Below are 21,414 nucleotides of genomic sequence, written 5' to 3'. Positions count from 1 at the left end.
ATCTGCTACAATACACTCAAGGTAAACAGAATTTGTTTGTGGTGCTCTAAGTGTGCAACAACATCGTCAGTGCGTTCTGTGAATCAGATGAGAGTATGAGGGACAAAGGTTCACGTCAGATTTGTTTCTGTAGAATTTTTTAAATGTAATTTTTCAATGCTTTAAGCAACATACTAAAGGCCATTCATCACCTTTGTACTAGGATTATTGTGCTAAGCTGCACATCCACAAACACACAAAGATAAGTTAAAAATATAAATACAAATACACATCACTCTCCATTCTACCCCACCTGGCTCCATGCTGCCATGCCTACAGGGAGTTTGTGTGTGTGTGTGTGTGTGTGTGTGTGTGTGCGCGCGTGAGTGCGTGCGTGCGTGCAGATGTGTGTGTAGCAGGGTGACAGCGGTCTTTGAGCAGAGACATCTCTGATTCCCAGAGGACTTTGAGACTCAAGATGACTGTGACTAGTGGTGCTGTAGGAATATAATGGCACTATTTAGCCTGCAGCACTGTGGTAACACACAAACACACACACACACACACACACACACACACAAACAGCGACCCATGCCGGCCATGACTGACAGATCACATATTTACCATCATCTTCCCCGATGCGTCTGGAGTCTCTCCTGTTCCTCTTGTTTCTTCAACAGATTACACAAACCAAACACACACAGACAGACTGATAACAGAATTACCAGCAGATAATTTAAGAACTGCTGCGTTCAAGATGTACAGTTCATGTAGCTAATAGAAAAATTCTCTGTAGGAAGGTGATAACTCAAACTGAAATACTGAGATCTGATTCCACACAGAGCTCTAAAATATGTCAAGAGATGGTTTCTTATCTTGAGTTTCAGAAACAATAAAATGTCTAAACTGTTTCAGGGGCTTTCCACCCCTTAAATGACCCTCTGGCTAAAACACAGAATGTTTGCTATACTTTTATACTTACAAAAAGTACAACAAAGTTAATCTTTTAAAAAGTAAAGAATTCAGTGAAGACTCAACAGAACACTATAGGCACTACATGTACCTCTGCACACTTTATAATGATAATGATGTTTTACATTGTCAGGAAAAATGAATGACAAAGTTTTACTTCTTTAAGATTTTTGATCATTACTCCATTAACTGGTTGTCGTCTTGTAGACCTGTATTGTAGTGCAGGTACAGTCTGTTAGTGCGGGTGGTTACAGTATATTAATTAAAAACTCACTAATTGTAAAATTAATGTTATAATTTTAGTTTGAATATGTGAGAGTGTTGTTACACGGCGTTGTCCACAGTTTTTAATCCAAACGAGACGACTAGAAATGATGAAAGAGGATGAGGAGTGAAGAAAGTTCTGCCTCGTTTGAAGTGGTGATGTTAGTTTAGATTTCTAAATAAAGTTGTGGTACTTTCAGAGGTATTAATACAATTTGATGCAACAGAGAAAGGTGCCACTTACCTCTGGTAAACAAGTGTAAAAACATCTCCAGACTTTAACAGAGTCTAGCTACACCGACTCACACACAGCATCAAGTTTGGCAGACACACTGTCGAAGCCTCCGTGGTTGCAACACTGGAAACACATTCACACGCACATTCACACAAATGTGTATTTTCAACAACAAACACACACACACACACACACACACACAACACACACACACACACACACACACACACACACACACTCACTCACTCACTCTGGCCCAAGGTGGATTTCTAGAGGTGCATATATTTGCATATATCTGCATGTTTAATGAGTTTTGGGAGATCAAGCGATCCGAGCGGCCCTTTGTGGGTATTTCTTTCTTTTCTTTTTTTTCTGTGTGTGTGTGTGTGTGTGTGTGTGTGTGGAGGTGGGGTGGGTCTCCATGTAAATATCACCCACTGTGTGTTGGCACCCGTCACAGATGGTCGGGGGCGAGGGCACCCTGTGGGCACAGGATACCTATTTCTGTTTGTCTGCGTGCTTTGTATGAGGCTGGGAGGCAGAGAGAGTGTGACTCTGTTTGTGTGCACGCCTGTGTGTGTGTGTGTTTGAGTGTGTGTGTGTGTCTATACTATACGCACTGTAGGTGTTTGTTTGCGTTATTTACTATATGCACTATGCAGTGTGTTACGTTCTTACATTTGTGTATGTTGCACATTGTTCGTTTGTGTGTGTGTGTGTGTGTGTGTGTGTGTGTGTGTGTGTGTGCACTGTGTTACTGTACGTATCTGTAAATTTTACTTTTGAGTGTATATGTGTGTTATCAATTCACTACATAGAGTATTTGTGCAATGTGTGTGTTTGTGTGTGTGTGTGTGTGTGTGTAGAATTTGAATGTTAGTGTTCGTGCAACCCTGTGTGTGTTTGTTCAGTTGTTTGTATTTAAGCATGCTGCAGTGTGTGTGTGTGTGTGTGCGTGCGTGTGCGTGCGTGTGCATGCGTGCGCCTGCATGTGTGTGTCTCCCAGCATGCAGTGTGGCTATGATGGCCCTGTTTTGGATGATTGATGTGTTGGAGGGAGCAGCGAGGAGCTCAGGTTGGGCCAGAGCCTCAGTCTGACACACTGCTGCTTCCCTGCTGCTTTACATATGTAGACGCAGCAAGACTCCTCCTCCCCTCCCATCTGACACTGCCTCCCTCACAGCACAGCCAACACTCACAGGTTCCTTTTTGGGGTTTTAGTTGGAAGCTGCTGCTTTTTCCACGACAGTAAACCCAGTGGTGTGCTGTTTTCTAACAACTTCCTGTTTCACGTTTTACATCTGGTAGTCGCCCAGTATAATTGCAGGCTGAGGTGCTGAGGTTAAAGTAATAACACAGAGTTATTTAGACGTGGACATAAACAGGTTATGCCTCTGTCTTGTCTCCATTGTGATGAACTGTACTTGTTTTAAACGGTGTGGTAGGTGATGGTTTCACTTTATTCTTGTTTGTGCTTAATGGATTAATATTCACTGGATACTTGAATTTAATCCAATCAAACATTTATATCTGATTCCACACAAGTGCACTTGTTTTACGATTCTTGTTCATGCTCAGTTTCTGTCAAAATAACATTTTTTGAATTATTTAAAAGTCATATATAAATATGTTGAATATCAGCACAAAATATCAACTATTAACAGCTGCAGTACTGAGATATACGTGTCAGTTGTCAAGTTAATACAAATCAGCTGATTTATAAAAAAAAGTAGAAAAGAATATATTTCAATAGACTAAAAGATAATATACAGTATTTACCGCTGTACAGTTTATGATCAAATAATGTTTTGTAATGTCAGGACAATTCAAAATAATTGAGTTCGGTTTTACCTCTATTAGAATATGTAAACACATGTTCACTAACATCTCTTGTATCAAATCTTAAAATAAATATAGGCTATATTATTAGCAGCAAAATGTCTGCACGGCAAATGTAGATTTTAGTACTTTGAATATCATTCATTGAATTTAATTTCTTGAACACTATATTATTCTAAAACTTTTGTGGCATAAAATTGGTTGTGAGGATATCCGCACATCCACGTCTTATGCAGGTTAGGGAGGTTAGGTGCATTGGAAAGCATGACATGTCATTTTGTATCTTTATTAAGCAGAAACATGCCCCCAAATTCAGAGAAAAAATCATTTACAGTTACTGACCAAAATTTATTTTAAAAAACTGACAATTATTATTTGTCAATATTTTGACAAAATCAACATTTTATATGTACGCTTCAATGTATTCTTCTGATAGAACTGATTTGTACATGAGAAAAAGCAGTGCTCTTCAACATAAGGCTGAAGAATAAGACCTAAGGAACCGTTCTCCAATCACCGGTGCAACCAAGCAAAATTTAATTTGGTCTCATACACAAAACAGGAGCAAAGTTTAGTAAAAGTACACTTATAAAATGCAAATTCATAACTCACATACTGTATTCGATTCAATTAATTCAGTGTTTTAACACCGGCTTTGTAAGCCTGCCTCATGACCCTACAACATTGTTAAAACCATTATAACAATGTAAAGACGAGCTGAAATCACTTACATGTACACCCAACTATGTTGTTAATGAAGCTGATAAATTTATTCCCAGACCAAGAATTGAATGGAAATTGTCGCCTGTTTTATTACAACAAACCTAACTCTCTATTTAAATCAAGATTTTGTAATCAGTGATTTGCAGCATCATCTGCCTGAACCATCATCTTGTTAAAAGTACAATTATATACTCTTTGCTGTAGGCAATGATTTTGTACCTTTAAAATGAACAAAGGTCCACAGTTATCACCCTAAGGACCATTTCATTTCTGCTCACTTTTCGGAAAAATGTACCTTTGGTTACAAAAAAAAAGATTCCCCTATTTCTCTGCGTGTGCATCACAATTATTGATCACCCATAATGTTAGGAAGATCAATAAATCGTGATGCTAAGCAAGAGCAGTGTGCAGGGTATTCTTCTTTTCAAGACTGACCATAAAATTGTCAAAAGCTAAACCTAGATGGATTCGTAAGGGATTCAAGAGGAGTCAGATAAGATAAGCAGATTCAGTACTTAATTTAGATCCAATTAATTACTGTCAAGTCTATCCCAAACCGAGGCAAGTCTATCCCAGGAAAAACATTCATTCACCTTGTGGCAGAATATGAAACATGATAGTTAGATTGAGCTACAGGTATTTTTCACAGAGGACATTCTGACATGTCACAGCAGGAAAAAAAAAGCAGGTGTAAATAAGAAACTCAATAACGTCTGAGTTCCGGTTCTGCGTCTGCTTCATTTTCAGTCCTGGTTTTGTGCTGACTCACTGTCAGTCTGTCGTGGCTTCACTGGGACACTTGAAGAGAACAGAGAGAACATGCCACCTACTAAACATTTAGGGCTGAGCAGCAAAGACCTAGAAATGTAAAAAGAAAAAGAGGAAAAGTGGATTACCACAAAGAAGATCATTCGCTTATACATTTCCTCAGCCAGCCCTGGGATTTGAACCAACAACCGTCAAAGCACAAATCCTCGTTCCTTTCTCTAATCCACTCACAGTCCTACAACTCTTAACAAGCATTTTCATTCACATTGACAGGTGGCACAAAATGTTTCAACCCTTGGGTAATTCATTATTAAAGTGGCACATTGGAAATTCAGTATTGCTCATTAAAAAAGTTGAGGGACTTGCAAGAGACATACAAAAATCTAAATCAAAGAAACAAGCCAATGAGCTTGAATCGTTTTAGTCCCTAATATGAGTCAAGCTCCCAAAAACCCTGGATCCTACACTTCTGTGCACAGTATTTAACTTTTGCTGCTGGCGGTCTCTCAGTGAAAACAATAATAAAAAGGCGGCGTTTGGTGACGTTGTGAAGTAGCGTGGGATCATGGGAGTTGTTGTATTCACCACCATTGTCATTTTATTCTCCCAGTTTGGATTCCTTCAGTGTCAGTCGGTCAGCAGGTTTTTACCAGGAGCCAGATTCTCCACAGAGGTCTCCTCCTCTCCAGAACAAACAGACCAGGGGTTAAAACTGGTAGAAACAACAAATACAGCAGTTTCGCTTTAAAAATCAGTCATTCACATGATGCTCTTTGGCGGACACAAGACGTCTAGGAGCAGCTTGGAGCTGAACTGCTTTTTGGCTTTTTTATCTGGTAACTTAAGATCCAGACGTCTGATGACTAAAACCCTTCATCTGGTTAAAATACAGTTGAAAACGACCAACGTGTAAAAAAGACACTGACACATGCGCACAGGGGATATGATGTCATTGACAGGCAACCAAACGAAACAGAGCGTTACCATGATTCAAATCATGAATTTCTATAGGTTTGAGAATTGCTGGAAACATTTGGGATAATGTAATGTATGTATGTATGTATGTATGTATGTATGTATGTATGTGTGTATGTGGAAAAGTTACATATTATAACGTTAATAGACCCAGTGTTCTTGGTAAACGCCCACATCCTTTAAACTCAAAGCCCCAGTTTGTAATGCAGGCTTTCTGTAAAATGTCCAACCCAGGTGTGATGTTGAGGCAGGGCTTGTGTGATATTCTCAGACATTAGAAATCTCCTACAGAGACACAGAAGACATTATACATGTGTTTTCACAGGTTGACTCCGTATAACTAGTAAATTGACTAAATTAGTAGAAATAAATGGAGAACCACAAAGCAAATATCTCATTGTCACCTAGTGTAGTTGATAGTAAGATTTCTTCTGGATTGAAAAGCTGCTGCTGTGTTTTCTCTCTTTTCATCTCGCTCATGCTTTCCCTCCTCCTCTCTGTCTCTGTCTCTGTCCCACCTCTGTATTACCATCTCTGTCTGAACTTCTCTCTCCTCTCAGGCTCATGCTCTATCGCTGAGTCTCACTTTCCTTTCCCTGACACTCACTTGTTTCGATATCCTGCCATCTCTCCCCTATCACTAATCCTCCCACCTCTCTTTTTTCTTTCTCTGTAGTTTCTCTCTCTGGCTTTGAAATCCTCTCCCTCTCCCCTCTGTTCCTCTCCTTCTGCTAATCCTCTCATTTTTTTGTCCCTCTTTTGTCTAAAAGTCTGTTTAATTTCTCCTTTCTTTATGCCCTGGTCTTTCTCTGTTTGTAGTTCTCACAGTTTTTATTCCACTGTAGTTACACATCATTTTAACCATGGCATTAGTATAATAAGTGCTTATTTCTTCCCAATTATTAGTGATAGATAGGCAACTAGAGGCCGGTTTATGTGGAGATAAGTGCACTTATGTCTGACACCATCACCAAACATGACAACATGATTTTCTACTGCTACATAAAAGTGTACTGTAAAGTCATAGATTTCAAGATTGTGTCAGAGGAGTAACTTTATGTTAAAAATGAACTCCAGCTCAAATAAAAACAATCAGGCAGCTCAAAATATTTGACTCATGAGGTTTCCCAGCGACAGCAGGGTCGCAGCTCCTAGGAGAGCCGTGTCGACTCAGTAGAAAGGCATGCTGGGAGGCTGGGAGGCATGAGAGGCATATCGATCTACCTGTAGCGTCCAGCTGTTTGTTTACCAACAACAAATCAATGCGGCGCTCGGCTGGGGGCCGACATGCCCGGCCTCTGGTCGGCTCAGAGCACTCACACATACGCTCTCTCACACACAAACATATTTTTGCAAGTGAAGCTACACTTGAAGAAGAAAACATGTTTTTTTAGAAGTTTTTACAAATTTATTACAAATCAAAAACTGAAATCTTTTATTTAAAAAAGTATTCACACCTGTATTCAAAGCTCCTAATTGCTGCCAAAGGGACTTCTACAAAATGCTGAGTTGAGGGTCTGATTACTTTTATAAATTATTATGATTAATATGATTTATTAATAAATTTGCAAAAAAATTCTAAAAACATGTTTTCATTTGGTCATTATGTTTAATGAGTGTTAATGGGCAAATGGCCCTCTTTTTACAACTACAACACAAGAAAGTGTGTAAGAAGTGAAGCCACTGTTGAGTATGCACACACACACACACACACACACACACACACACACACACACAAACAGGTAGGCCTGGCAGCTGCTCTGGTCTGTCTGACCAGCTCTGGACTAAAGGAGTGTTTCCTGGGTCTGACATGATGAAGTAAGTCTGTGTATAGAGGTCAAAGTGAAGTTAATATTTTGATTTTTAATCATAAAAGTGAAATGAGCAGCAGAAGATATGAAATGTACTTTCTTTTAGATCTTATGTTTCACAAGCTACTTGATTCAGGACTACTTAGGTGATCAGCTGAAAATATTGGTACAAGATAAATGACAGTTTAACTGGGAGATATGAACAATTATATAACTGACATGACATGATAGATTGTTCCACTTGAGAGGACGCAGGTCCTGTACCTCGCAAATGGTCTTTGGAAGAGCACAGACGCTGGTCTGCCAAGAACACATTAACCAGACGACAAGCTTTATTTTTTTATAGCATTAAATGTTAATTAGCCACAGCTGACTTTGTTATTTAAACCAGAAAAACCAACATTCTGCACTGATTAAAAACATGAAGCTTGCTTGAATATATCAGTAAACTGTTCCAACATCATTGCAGATCAGTTGTCAGGAAAATTAAGATGATTTGCTGCCGATCATCAAGTTATTCTAGCTATTGTGATGTCATGAGTAATTGGTGGTTAAGTCAAAGTAGAGTTTTTTTTTTTTGTCAAGTTTAGTGTAATGTCTTGCTCGACATCATATCCTGTGACTCGCATCCACCTCTGCAATCGCTTAAAGCCACAATCAAAATACATGATATCTGCCCATTGTGTCAGGAACACAGTGAAAAACTGTTCTATTAATACCTAAAAAAAAAACACACACAAAGGAAAGCACGAAACACAAACAGTAGGTGCATTTCCATTAACCTGCTTCATGCGAAGTTTGAAATTTAACTTAAAAATGGGTAATGGAAGCATGTGAGAAACTCTTAAATGTCGCAAAAAAAAATGAGGTGGTTTTCAGGCAATTTGACAACATGGTATTTTACAAAAATCTCACAATAAACCTCACTGAAGAGCACCTGATCATTCATGACTACGTGACCAATTTCTCATTAAAACCCGTTACAAAATGATCCCAGTCGTGATTCATGTTGAGTTTGGTGTTTAAGGAGTTTCACATACTGACCCCTGAACAGAAAAGGCTGACTGTCCAGACGAGGATTTACACAACAGGGACTTTACGGTTCCCATTACCATGTACCACCACCATGCCACTGAGCACTTTCTGAGCCTGCCAGTTAAATATCATCAAAAGATCAAAACTTATCATATTTAGTTTCTTGAGAATGTGGTGTGGTGGAATTTTATTGTCTTCCTATGCGATAATGCATCATTTAACAGGCTTGATTTTTGTAGAAGCTGCTTGTGACCTCGAAGTAACACAATAAATTAAACATGAAACAGATCATCGAATACACAAAACTATTTGCAGCGTAAAATAGGCCACTGTCTCTAATGAATGTACGTTTGCTTGACTGTGTGCCTGCCTAATCTAATGTGTGCATACATGCCATGACTTCACTACACTTTCCTCAGAGCTCTTTATAGGTTTAGGACGGCTGGAGGGACAGGTGGACAACATTTAATCATTTACTATCATTCAGGTCTTAACATATTATCATTCAGTGATTCCTCTTTCTCTCCTGTGGATCTATGGTGTTAACTTCTGGAAGTTTTTAACATAAATCATTTCATGACTCCCTTTCTAATGTGTTTGTTTCCAGGTAACTGACCACAAAGGCACAGTGAGGGGCTGTGTGAGGGGGACTGAAGAGGAGGCAGCCGGAGCCTTGCTCAGTGTTACACTCATCCTTTATGGCACCTACCACCCACACAGGACCATGCACGGTATGTGAAAGTGTCGGCCGCTCGCAGAACTTTGAACTCATGTAAACTGCTTATTGTAGAGGTTTGACTAATGCACTGAGTTTACTTTTGCTAAACTGCATCCACTGAGAGCCAAGTTAATTGATGTACAAGTTTATTATGAAGTGGGAAATGAAAAAAAAGATGCACATTTAGTATATAAATGTTCTGATCAATCCCAAGTTTTTGAGTGTAAAGTAGAAAGTAAAAACTTCCTTCCGCTCCTCTCCCTCCACCACCTGTCTCCCACCTGCCATCTCTGCTTCTGCGACTGAGCCAGTGTAGTCAGAAGAAGTCAGTCGGGCCACTGACCACAGGGACTGTGATGTGTAATTACAGCATGACCCCTGGTTGCCCTTCCCCAATCCCACCCCCTCCTCCACAGTGTGTGTCAGCTCCCCCGGTGCCCACGACCTCCATACACACACACACACACACACAGGCACACACTTACACACACACATGCACACATCGTTAGCCACGCCGGCACGAAGCCACAGCACCATCCTCCCTGTCCCTGTCGGGGGGTTTTAGGGTTGTTAGAATCACCGATGCATGCTGGGAGAGAGACACCGAACCAGACTTTTCTGTTGATCTCTGTCAGAGGGGGTTCCCACCGGTCATGGAGGTCCTGGAATATCATGGACTTTTGATAGATAGCCAAGAAAAGTCAGGGACCTTAACAAATGTGCTGTTCAAGTTGGGAAATTTTACTGATGGATTTATTTATAACTATTACTCAAATTTGAACCCAACTTTATTAAAAACCAGACTACGAGGAAGGAGGAACTGCTCTAGCTCAGTTACGGAAAACTGGAAAGAGATGGAAAAGTCATGGAATTTCACCTGAGGGCCGCAGTGAGAACCCTCTCTCCCTTTCCGTGTGTGTGCGTGTGCGTGCCCGTGCGTGTGCGTGTGCGTGTGTGTGTGTGTGTGTCTTGCTCTGTTGATCTCTCGTCTCTTTCTGTCAAGATGCTGATCTCTCTGTTGAGAAATCAATGGCTCTCCCCCTCCTCCTCTCCCTCTCTCTCCATCCATCCATGTATCCCTCTCTGTCCTCCTGGATCTAACCCAAGTTCAAGCTGTTAGTCAATCTGCTGTCTACACACACACGCACACACACACACACACACACTACTCATTCACAGGTTCGTACAGTGTTGCTGCTCCTCAGCCTTATCCCCAGTGACATCATTCTGTAGTAGTTTACACGCTGGCTCTGAACGTCACGGCCGTTGGTGACGTAGCTGATTGTCATTTCCAGACGAGCTCCTGTTACACTGTGTGTAGAATATGTTTGATTAGTGTTTGGAGCTTTTCATGTGATTAATGCATAATTAATACCTCCAAATTTTGGGAAATGCATTTTACCAAGACTTACATGAGGAGATCAATACCATTCTCGTGCTAATTATGTAGCTAGTGCCAACAGGCTATTAGTTTATTTTAGCATAAAACAACAGGAAACAGCTCAAACAAACAAAATACAACATTTTCATTAGTGAGTTTTAGAGGTGCTGGTATGATGACTTTTTACCTTTACATAGCTCTGGGCTAGATGTGCCCCCTGCTTCCCAGCCTTTTTACTGAGCTAAGCTAACCATCTCCTAGATCTAGTTTCATATATACATCATTCTGCTGCAGGAATGACGTATTTTTGTTGGTCAATCTGGAAGTTAGCATCACCCTGGTCCCCTCAACAAGAAACTAATAGGATTTTTACATTGGCTTTTGGATTACTGCAGAAAAGAGGAAAAGATCTGTGACGAACAAAAGTGTATGATACTGATATGATACTTCAGCACGATTTGACAAAAGAACACCACTTTATGATTTTTGAAGCCTCAATACAATCACCAGGAGTAAAAAGCTAATGTTACGCTATTAAAGAAGTACACCACGGTCAAATCGTTTCCGCGTCACCGCTACTGAACTTCAAACTTGTAGTTTAATTGACCTCTTCTGTAAAAGCCTTTCCTCCTACAAAGTTAGTAACAGTTTGCAAGAGAGCAAGTCTAAACACTACGAGGCTGTAAAGGCTGACCTGTGAGTGCTGGTGATGACTTTAACATCCCAGACCACCTCTGTAGTTTCATTTAGCCGCTTGTTAGTAACTGCCTTTGTTAAGACACGTAAAAGCTTAAAAAATCATGACTGGGGCATTAACTGACATATTTTATGTCGTAGAATGAAACATAAAAACGTCTTGAGCTTGTGTTAACTACAGACCTTATTTCAAGCTTCTAACCATAAAGCCCATTGACTTCAGGATGAGAGAACCAGAGGTGCTAAAATGCAAACTTATTTCTGGGTTTTTAGGGCTCATTCCTGCAGCACTCTATTTAGCATATAAACATGAGAGTGGTCAAATTTCTCTTCTAACTCTCTGCAAGAAGCCACATAAGTGTATTTCTAAAAATTTCACACTAGTGTAAGTGTCATCTTCGGATATGAGATTAGAACATGTGCATGTCCTATTTGCTAATAATGGATCATATTTTACTCAGTTGTACTTATTCACCCTTGCATGAGGCTGTTTTCATGAGCTGTGATGTTGATCAGTACACAGTCTCCCTACGTGATACAGGATGTAGTACTCTCTGCCACATGTAGCCACATACACTACATGGCCAAAAGTATGTGAACATGTAAACAAAAGAATGTTTTCACCCCTTTATAAGGTCTTTGGTTCACCCATTGCACCTATATGGTATTATTAATTATTAAGAATCAACATTAATATGCTGCTATAACTGATGAGCGTCCAGTGTTCTGGGAAGGCTTTTCATAGAATTTAGGAAACTGGCTGCAGGCATTCAGCCACCGGAGCATTACTGAGGTTGGGTACTGATACTTGGCGATAAGGCCTTTGCTCGCAGGCATTATCAATTTCAAGTTCCTCCTCACCAAACTGGGAAAACCTTTTCTGCATGGAGCTGGCTTTGTGCAGAGTGGCATTGTCATTTTGAAGAAGGAAACATTTTAGACTCTATTGTCTAAAATTTCTTTGTGTGCTGTGGCATTGAGATATCTCTTAATTGGAACTAATGGGCAGAGCACAAACCATGAAAACAGCCCCAGGGCAAAAGCATACTATGGTATGTGCACAAGTGTGTCAGCATACAGTTTTGCCTATATAATGTACAAATATTATTTATTAATGCTTATCATTTGGCTTCAGATCTTCCTGGTCAGAGTGTGTGTCAGCATTTAGCAAGGAGCTTGTGAAATCCCGAATCTTTGTCTGGGGAAAGTCACATTCCCTGTCCAGAGATATTTAGTATTACTAAAGGATCTCCAGTTTTTACTGGAGTGATTGTAATGATTTCTGTCCTGTTCCAGGTCTACCCCCTGATTATTATAGACCACACACATCCCAGTGGGAGCAGAAATTACCAAGCAACTAACGTATACTGATTTTCTGTGACCCCCTGTGTCCTCTGTTAAATCCTCTGTTCCTCTGTAATTCACTGGAGTTAAAAAAAAAAAGGAATACAGTCACCAGTTAATAAGGCACACTTAGCCTAAACTAATGCAGTCTAATACAGCATACCTGCAATAAAGCCTACCTTCATGCACCACAGACTGCAGCTTCCACAGTGACCATCAAGTTGAATCAACACTTCAACAACAAGTGAACATAACGTCCTTCATCAAAATAGGATTTATTGCAGGGCAGTTGTAGTAGACTACTTTTATTTTGGTAAATAAACTAGCAACTCTGCCAACCTGCCTTCCCAACCAAGACTAGATTAAAGTGATTTCTGGGCAGGAATGAAAAATATTTATGTCATCCAAAGAAGAGAATATCGGGGACAAGGCAACAAATGTGGGGATGATTGTAGGAAAATAATAATAATTATATTTAATAAGATAAATAAAACATGCTGAAGCACCTGGGTGTTTTATACAGTTGGAGTAGACTGATGATTTTGATGTCTATGATCATTAATCAGTAATTTACAATTTGATATACAGAATCTGATCAAAGACAGTTTTATGCATTTATTTGCTGAACAGAAACTGTAGTGGACATGTTTGCAATTGTTTTGAGGGGAAACAGTAAATCAGCCATCCACTAGAACTGCTCCCTGCCAACATCCTCCACGTTTGCTTTATGGCAGTTACCCTGCAGATACTTCGTGGTGAGCTTTACACTCCTGGATGTGTAGGATGAATCTACAGCTCCAGCCTGGTTGTCTTTTGTGATCCAGCCTCATCCGTGTGTGTATTTGTGCATGTTTCTCCGCCTCTGTATGTGTGCATGCCCCCATGTGTGTTTGTTTGGTGGCTGTGTGGCAAGTGAAGGTAAATTGCTGTGATTATGTGGCAGTAATTGAACAGGGATGGTGTGTTTAATTGAGTTGTTGTGTCCTGATGTTTCTCTGTAGTAGCAGGAGCCGCCGCGCTGACAGGTGCCTCGTCTCGCCTCGCTGAGATTAGAGTTTTTTTATACACCGTCACGTAGGCTTTGTTGTGTCTTTTTTAGCCGTCTTTCTGTGTGTTTTGGCTTAATGGTGTTTGTTTGGCTGAGGGATATGTGTGTGTGTGTGTGTGTGTGTGTGTGTGTGTGTGTGTGTGTGTGTGTATGTGTGTATGTGTGTGTGTGTGTATGTGTGTATGTGTGTGTGGGGGTTTTTCTATTGCAGCAGGTAGAGGGAAGCGTGCGGTTTATGAGATGCTTCTCTCAGCTCTGACAAGTTATGCACATACTGTTTATAAGGATGTATAGTTTTGAATTTGTGTGTGTGTGTGTGTGTGTGTGTGTGTGTGTGTCTACCTGTCTGTCAAAGTGTGTATATTCATGCTTACTTCCAAGCACGCATGTATAGTTGTGTGTCAGTGTCAGTATATCTGTAAGTGTCCTTTGGGTGTGACTAGGAAACTGTACATGTATCCTTGTGTGTTTGTGTCATTTCTGTGCGTCTGTATACAAATGGTATGTGCATGTGCTGTATGCCAAAACATGTGTGTTATGTGCGTGTGTGTTATGTGCGTGTGTGTTTGTGTGTGTGTGTGTGTGTGTGTGTGTGTGTGTGTGTGTGTGTGTGTGTGTTTGTGTATATGTGTGTGTGTGTGCGTGTGGCTCTATCTGATCTGCCTCCTGGGCTCTATGGCCCAAATCAAATGGTAGGAAACATCAATTTCACCATCCCCTCTCCTCCTCCTTCTCCCCCCTCCCCTCCTCTTTCCTTGTATAATTTCTCCCCTCTTCCTCCTCTCCTCCCCTCCAGCTCCTCTCCTCCTTCTCTCCTCCCTTCCTCGGTGTATTGCTCTCTGCGGAGGTGTGATTATGCTACTCCTCTGAGCACCAGTGATCTAAGGGTTCAGTGTGTGCATGCATGTGTGTATCTGCGTGTGTGTTTGGTGACTGGTTGGTGATCTGAGCAGCCTGGCGCTGGGTATTGTGCGGCACAATTCATGGACGACGTCTCCAGATGAATGCCTCCATTCACAATTACAGCCTCTCCATTAGCTGCAGCCCTCACCGCCTTGTTGTTGTCTTTTCTTCTTCTCTGCAAAAAAAAAAGAGAAAAAAAAGCAATTAAAGCAGGACAAAAACAAGCTAGAGCACAAGCAGAGTACCTGGAAAAGGAAAAAAAAACAGTAAGGGAAGGGGTGTGTGTGTGTGCGTGTGTGTGTGTGTGTAAGGAGGTGATTTTTCAGCTGGGGTTCACACTACACACTATCTCTGTTTTATTCTCAAGAAAAAGCCTCCTGGATTTATGTGAACATTCATTCATTCGCATGACTGCAATCTCCTCTAAGAGACTCACACAACTACTCAGTGTCTGATATGTATTTTTTATTACTCTTCTACTGTAAGTGTGCTTGTCTTACGGTCCCAGATCAGATTTCATTCACAAGCAGGGGAAGTTGAGGAAACCCCTTTAAAGGGACATTTTGGCGCTGCTGTTCTGGGAGGAACAGGTGTAGGATTAGAGCTTTTATTTATGCTTAAATCAAAGTAAACACTGGTTGTGTGAGTTGTTTTTTTTTCTTTTTCAGTTTCACACTTTACAGTGTCTCCCTGCGTAACACAACCCTTCAGAGCTACTCAACCTGCCTGTTTGTTGTGCATGTGTACATGCAGCTAGCATCATGATCCAATGGCCATAGTTACTATGTCATAAAAATACCACATTCACCTTTTTATTTTAGTCACCACGCATTTCCTTTTTACAATAAAATATGTTTTGCCATTTGGGTGTTGTTAATGTGACCTAGCAGCAGTAGCATTAGCAATGTGGCAAAGTAATAAGTCACTATAACCAGTACAAGTACAACTCAGCCCTCGTGTGGGAAAGGAGAAATCTGCTACTGCCACTAAAAACTACTATATAGGGAGTTAATTACTGATTGTAAATACAGTTAATAACCAATGCTGAAAACAAAGCCATTCATAAATTGTATCAAAAAAACATTTGATCTTATGAAAATCTTAAGGATTGTAACTTTAAGTACTGTATAAAATGTAACTTAGCAAAACTTAGCAAATACTGACAGATTCAAGGGTTTTAAGTCAACAAAAGAGACCCTGAACACCCTGTTCTGGTTTTTATTCTTTTATTTTTATCTTTTCATCTCTTTCTCCAACCCACTTGATGCATTTAGGGGCCTAACACGGGTTTCACCCTTTTGGAAACTTTCTAAACATTTGTGAAAAACTTACTTGACATTTGGATAAAAACGTAACTATTGAGGCAGACAGTGCCAAACAACACTTTAACAGTAGTTCTATGCTTTCTCTTTTTGTACTCCAGAGAGACCCCCGCAGAGTATTGTGTCCATGGGGTCGCGTCACCCTGTCCCTCACAGGGGGGTGGACCAGAGGGACTGTTGCCCCCCTCTGGACCTGATTCAATGGATCTACCAAATGGAGAGAGACAGGAGGGTGCGGGCGGCTGATATCACCGTACCAGCCAGACCCAAGGTACAGTACTATACACAGACCTGGAACACACGTTTCACACATCACACACTGTGATTTACTATTCCAATAAATCACTGGCGCCACCTAATTTCCTATGGATTTCAATTTCCCTCTGGACATATCTGCATTGATCAACTTCAGGTGTAAGGATGTGCCAGGCGTCGCTCACTGTGACACTGAAGAATGGCTCACAGGTCTCAGCCATGTGTGTGTGTGTGTGTGTGTGTGTGTGTGTGTGTGTGTGTGTGTGTGTTGTGTGTGTGCCTTTCTACGTGTGCGTACGTGTATGAAAGAGGGATTTGTGCAGATGCAGCATTTTCTGTTGAACACTGTCATCACCGTCAAGGCTTTAGGATACAAATCCTTGAGTCTGAGTAATAACATCTGAAAATGTCAGAATCATACAGACAGAGATAGGGATCAGACAGTTGAATCAAGACTTGAGATATTGTTATTCTGATCATATCTGCTCATACACTGAGTCTAAGCCTGATTATAAGGAACAATTAAATATCATTCTTGCTTCTCCAACAGTTGTGACTGCAGAAAAAAAGACGAGGGTATGACTCCCTTTTGAAATTAGAGGGCATTTTGTGCTCTGCTTAATCATCTTCCGGCTCAGCGTTTGAACTGAAACAAATATAATTCTCTTTCAGACTCAGGATTATGCTCTCACAATCATCGAAGCCTTCTGTCTGTGTCCTTTATGCTGCATTATCAGGCCAATTACAGCTCTGACAAAAAAGTGCCGGTGTACGACAGGTAGCTCTGTTTGTGTGCATGTTGCTGCCCGACATGTCCTTGCAGGGGTACATGGTCCCCGGGCCTGTAGATGAGTTTTGTAGATGAGTTTTGAGCCGGTGTTAGGAGGCAACGACGAGCCCTGACAACGTCTTTACCCCGAGTTCCTCCCCTAGAGGCAGATCTGAATGGATCGTAGAGGCTAGGAGGAGAAATAAATTGGAGAAAAGGATAAATCGATGCTTGGCGGAGAGGCAAACAGACCTTCCAACCCCCGGCCCAGACACACACACACACACACACACACACACACACACACACACACACATGTACCACAGCGTGGCTTTTTTTCCTTGGGCTGTATTGGATTGGTATGCAGAGCTGAGGAGAGAGACGCTCAGAAAAGACTTGGCCTACAAATGATGTCCTTTGTTTGATCCATTAGGTTGGGGGGTTGGTTGGGGGGATGGATGGGGAGGGTCGTCCCACAGAGACAGTGGAAGGGCTGGGAAACAAACATCTCTGTCTGTGAGCCTCGCTCTCCCTCTCTCTCCTTCACTAACAGCTTCTCATCTAAGGGAGGAGAAAGAGATCAGCTCCAGGAAAAGCTGGTTATCATCTGTTTCTGTTGATGAGTTAGAGGGCAGAGAGGATATACTGTAGGTGTGTGTGCATTCCACTGCTCAGATACATGCTAAATTTACCCGTCCAAAGCTTTCAGTCTGAAGGATAGTTCCAGTTTATTTCTACTTGTATATTATTTTTTGGTAGCTTTGGTCATTCCCGGGACTAATAATAACACTGTGCTCACCGGGTTCATTCCTGACAACTGGGATCAACACGAGCAGTCAGTCAGGTTTGTTATAGAAATGATGGCCAAAACTGCAAAGCAGAAAAAAGGATCCTTAATGATCTTTTAAGACTAAGAGAGCATATAATTTGACCTTAGTGCGCCATGAGCTGCTTTAGCAACTTGTTAGCATGCTGATGCTAGCACTTAGAGCTGCTAGCTCGTTTTATTTCAGGAACACAGGAAGACTAAACATTTCAATTCTTAAGTCAAACAAGTGTATTTTTCCTGTGGAGAAAGGCACATCCCCCTTATACCGGGCCTGGACCGCTGATTTTACGGTTTCTGGCATGAGGCCTGTTATCGGGTTTATAAGGCAAACTTATATCAAATCTGAACTACAACCTCAGTCCTTACTTATGCTTAGGTTTTTTGCTCCATCGCTGCTCTTCCTATCTGCGCTCCACCACACTATTTCTATTTCTGCTATTTCTGAGACATACACTATTCTGAGCTCTTCACCAGCAACAGCATACATCGCCATTTATTTTGGCTTGGGAGTTCTCTTTTCACTCCATGTCTTTTTATAGTTTTGTCGTTCATACTGTACGCCCCGCTGTGCTTCTATTTTCATGAATGCTGTGAGAAATAATTGAAAGCGCCGTGTACGCTGCCGTCTGTTGCAGCGCTCCCACTTCCTCATGCCTTGTAAATACTGTATCACTGAAACCCCCGCTGTACGCTGCCGGCTCGGGATTCCTCACAACTCTGAGACGTCAACACTCACAGAAAACTTGAGCCAAGATCAAATCATAACTGGAATCTGAACGTCACTGCTGTGGACAGACCCCGGTTTTGATTGATTTCAAATTCAGCTGTTTGTCCTTGTCTTTTTCCTTGAGAAAACAAGAGTTGAATCAGATTTGTCTGAACAGCTCATGTCCTGTTTCTTCTTCTGCGAGTGTTTTCTCAATTTTTCTTTTCACCCGTGACATCCATAAGGAGGGGGAAAAGGATGTCAAAGGAGTCACAACCCCTGCTGCAAGTGGTGCTGGTGTGAAATGCAACAGACGGAGGACCTCAAGGAGTCTTAACAAGAATGAATAATGTACCGCAACAACTATAAATAAAATCAAGGCTTTTTAGAATTAGATTAAAGGGCCTCTTCACAGATTTATCACGTGGCTGACAGTATACTACTAGTCATGTGGGGGTTGTCTGTGGCTCTGGAGGAGCTGTTTGAGAAAACAACCCCTCATGATGTCATCAGATTTAGTCCAGATACTGTAGTCAAGTTTCCAACCAAACCTAGTGCAAATTTTAACCTGATTTCCACAACACATGTATGGAAACACATTTAGGGAGTGTTTCTGTCCAGTCTCTTAGTATTTTAAAGAAGGTTACAGTTTTTATCATTATTATGTGATTTTATGAATTAGATAAAAGTATGTTTTCATTCTCATTGTGTTAAGCACATTTGGAACCAAAATGTCTGTGTGGCTGCTTTTACATCTGAAACAACTGAAAATTGATTAGTTGTTCAACAGAAAAAAAAAATCAATAACTGTTTAATTATCGATTAATCGTTTGCTTCATGCTTTTTTTTTTTCTTGCTCAAATAGTCAATATTCCTTAGGTCCAACTCCTTAATTGTTGAAGGTTCTCTGCTTCTATTTGTGTTATGTGGTAGTAAACAGAGCATCTCTGGGTTTTGGTCAGACAAGACAAGAAAAGGTAAATTGAAGGCTTTAGGAAAAGATTCATTCATTATTTTATGACATTTTGTAGATGAATTGATTAAATGATTAATTGAGAAAAATAATCAGCAGATTATCTAATATTGAAATGAACTGTTATAGCCGTAGTTGCTTCTCTGTATGCTTCTCATGTTAGTTTGTGTAGACCAAGTTTCCTCGTGTCATAGCAGGTGTTCATCACCCATTTCATGTCCAACAGTTACAGAAGTCCTCCGTGAGACCTGCAGCTGGGGAGGAGCTTCACCAGACTGACACCATCTCAGATGAAGTGATCAGAGAGATCAGGTCCTCACCATCGCAGATCCTCCAGGATGTCGTCATGGCGGAGGTGCAACAGTCGGACTCTTCAGATCCTGGAGGCGGAGGAACTGTGAGCAGGGAGGCAGTGGGAAGGGACGGGGCAACGGGTAGGGAGGTGTAGAAACAAATATGAGCCATGGCTAAATAAAGACTGTTATTTCCCACAGTGCAGCACGCCAACTGATCGTGAATCAATTCCATGTGCTGTGTTTGGACTGTGTGGCCTCAGTGTCAGCAGAGATCATTTATTGTAGATTCCGAACTTGGCTTTAAAACTCAATCCCTCTCACTGCCACAAAAACACACACAAACATATAAATCCTTCCCCAAAAACAAATAGTCCCAGGAGCGGGCCTCTGCGCTCATCTCCACTCTTCGTTTACCTCTGGATGTTGCAAAGGTTGTTGAAAGATATGTTTGTCTTTTTCCACTTCAGTGAAGGGTGAATTCAGCTCAGTGCAATAAGAAATGGATTACCCATTTATTAAAGGGGCTGTGTCACTCCTCATTGAGTTGGACAAATAACAAATTAATTTCTAGCCGCCTAATTTCTCTCTGTTCTCCACTGAATTTCCGATAACATTGAATTACTGATCACAGCCATGTGAGCTCCCTCAACTTTTTATCAATTCATTAAAAATATGCCACAGTGGAGATGCTACAGAGGAAATTCTCTCCCTTTTTTTTCTGCGCCACCACAACACTGTATACAAAGACGAACCAAGTGAGGTGTTTCTCTGAACTGCACCAGAAACCATCACAGAAAGTGTTGGAAAAAGTTGCCATTTTGAAATCAGGCAGAAACTTTTTAGCAGTGCGTCTCAGCATGAGACAAAGATGTCAGAGTTAAAGCGCCTTTTCCCCAGTCAAGTGCAGGTCTGTAGGTATAGTGGCATTTTGTAAAGTAGCAGTAGTGTATTGACAGGGCAGTATTGATGTTTCAATTAGAGCAGCGTTACATAGTGCCGCAGCATGGTAACATGGTGCGTCTCCTGCCATCTGCTCTGCCTCCACGTCTGATGAACGAGGCACGTGGGGCTAATCGAGCCGCACATGAGCGATGGGACCGCGAGATCTGTCACACACACACACACACACACACACACACACACACACACACAAACACACTTATCCTATACGCACGTCCTTATGCAGAAAAATGGGGAGGGGGGAGGACGAGGGAGAACTCCTCAGCCCTGCTGTTTAAACAGCCTTCAGAAAGCTTGTGATTCCTCCCCTTCGCCTTTCACATGTGCCACAGGAGCAGCCAGCAGGTTATTTCTCTGACAAGGAAACAGGCAAAACGCAGCAGATGCACAAGTTAAAAATCTTCAAAAGCTCATCTGACAGAAAGACAAAAAAAAAAAAAGGCACCAGCCTCTGCCAGGTTTTCTCGTGCTGGGACGTCTGAAATAACAGTGTGCATTATGCCTGGCATTATTGCCTGCCAAACCACACGAATCAAAGACCTCATTGTGTGGATTACCTCGTTAATCTGTTGATGCCATTAAGTAGTATTGCAGGTGATAATGTGCCAGTTTT

The 21,414-nt window shown here is 41.2% G+C and overlaps 1 protein-coding gene across 1 annotated transcript in view; it reads left to right on the top strand.

Annotated features, from left to right (window-relative positions):
• Window positions 1-19,993, top strand: part of LOC130172123 (proprotein convertase subtilisin/kexin type 4-like) — a 177,801-nt gene extending 157,808 nt beyond the window's left edge. Inside the window, exons 17-19 of the mRNA XM_056380558.1 lie at window positions 9,209-9,332; window positions 16,115-16,284; window positions 19,772-19,993. Of these exons, the coding sequence (XP_056236533.1) occupies window positions 9,209-9,332; window positions 16,115-16,284; window positions 19,772-19,993 (516 nt within the window). The remainder of the gene's footprint in view (window positions 1-9,208; window positions 9,333-16,114; window positions 16,285-19,771) is intronic.
• The last annotated feature ends 1,421 nt before the right edge of the window (window positions 19,994-21,414 follow it).

This window comes from Seriola aureovittata, chromosome 7 (assembly GCF_021018895.1).
Source record: "Seriola aureovittata isolate HTS-2021-v1 ecotype China chromosome 7, ASM2101889v1, whole genome shotgun sequence".
Taxonomy (NCBI): Eukaryota; Metazoa; Chordata; class Actinopteri; order Carangiformes; family Carangidae; genus Seriola; species Seriola aureovittata.
The sequence above is the reverse complement of the archived record's forward strand: the minus strand, read 5'-3'. Positions and strand labels throughout refer to the sequence as shown.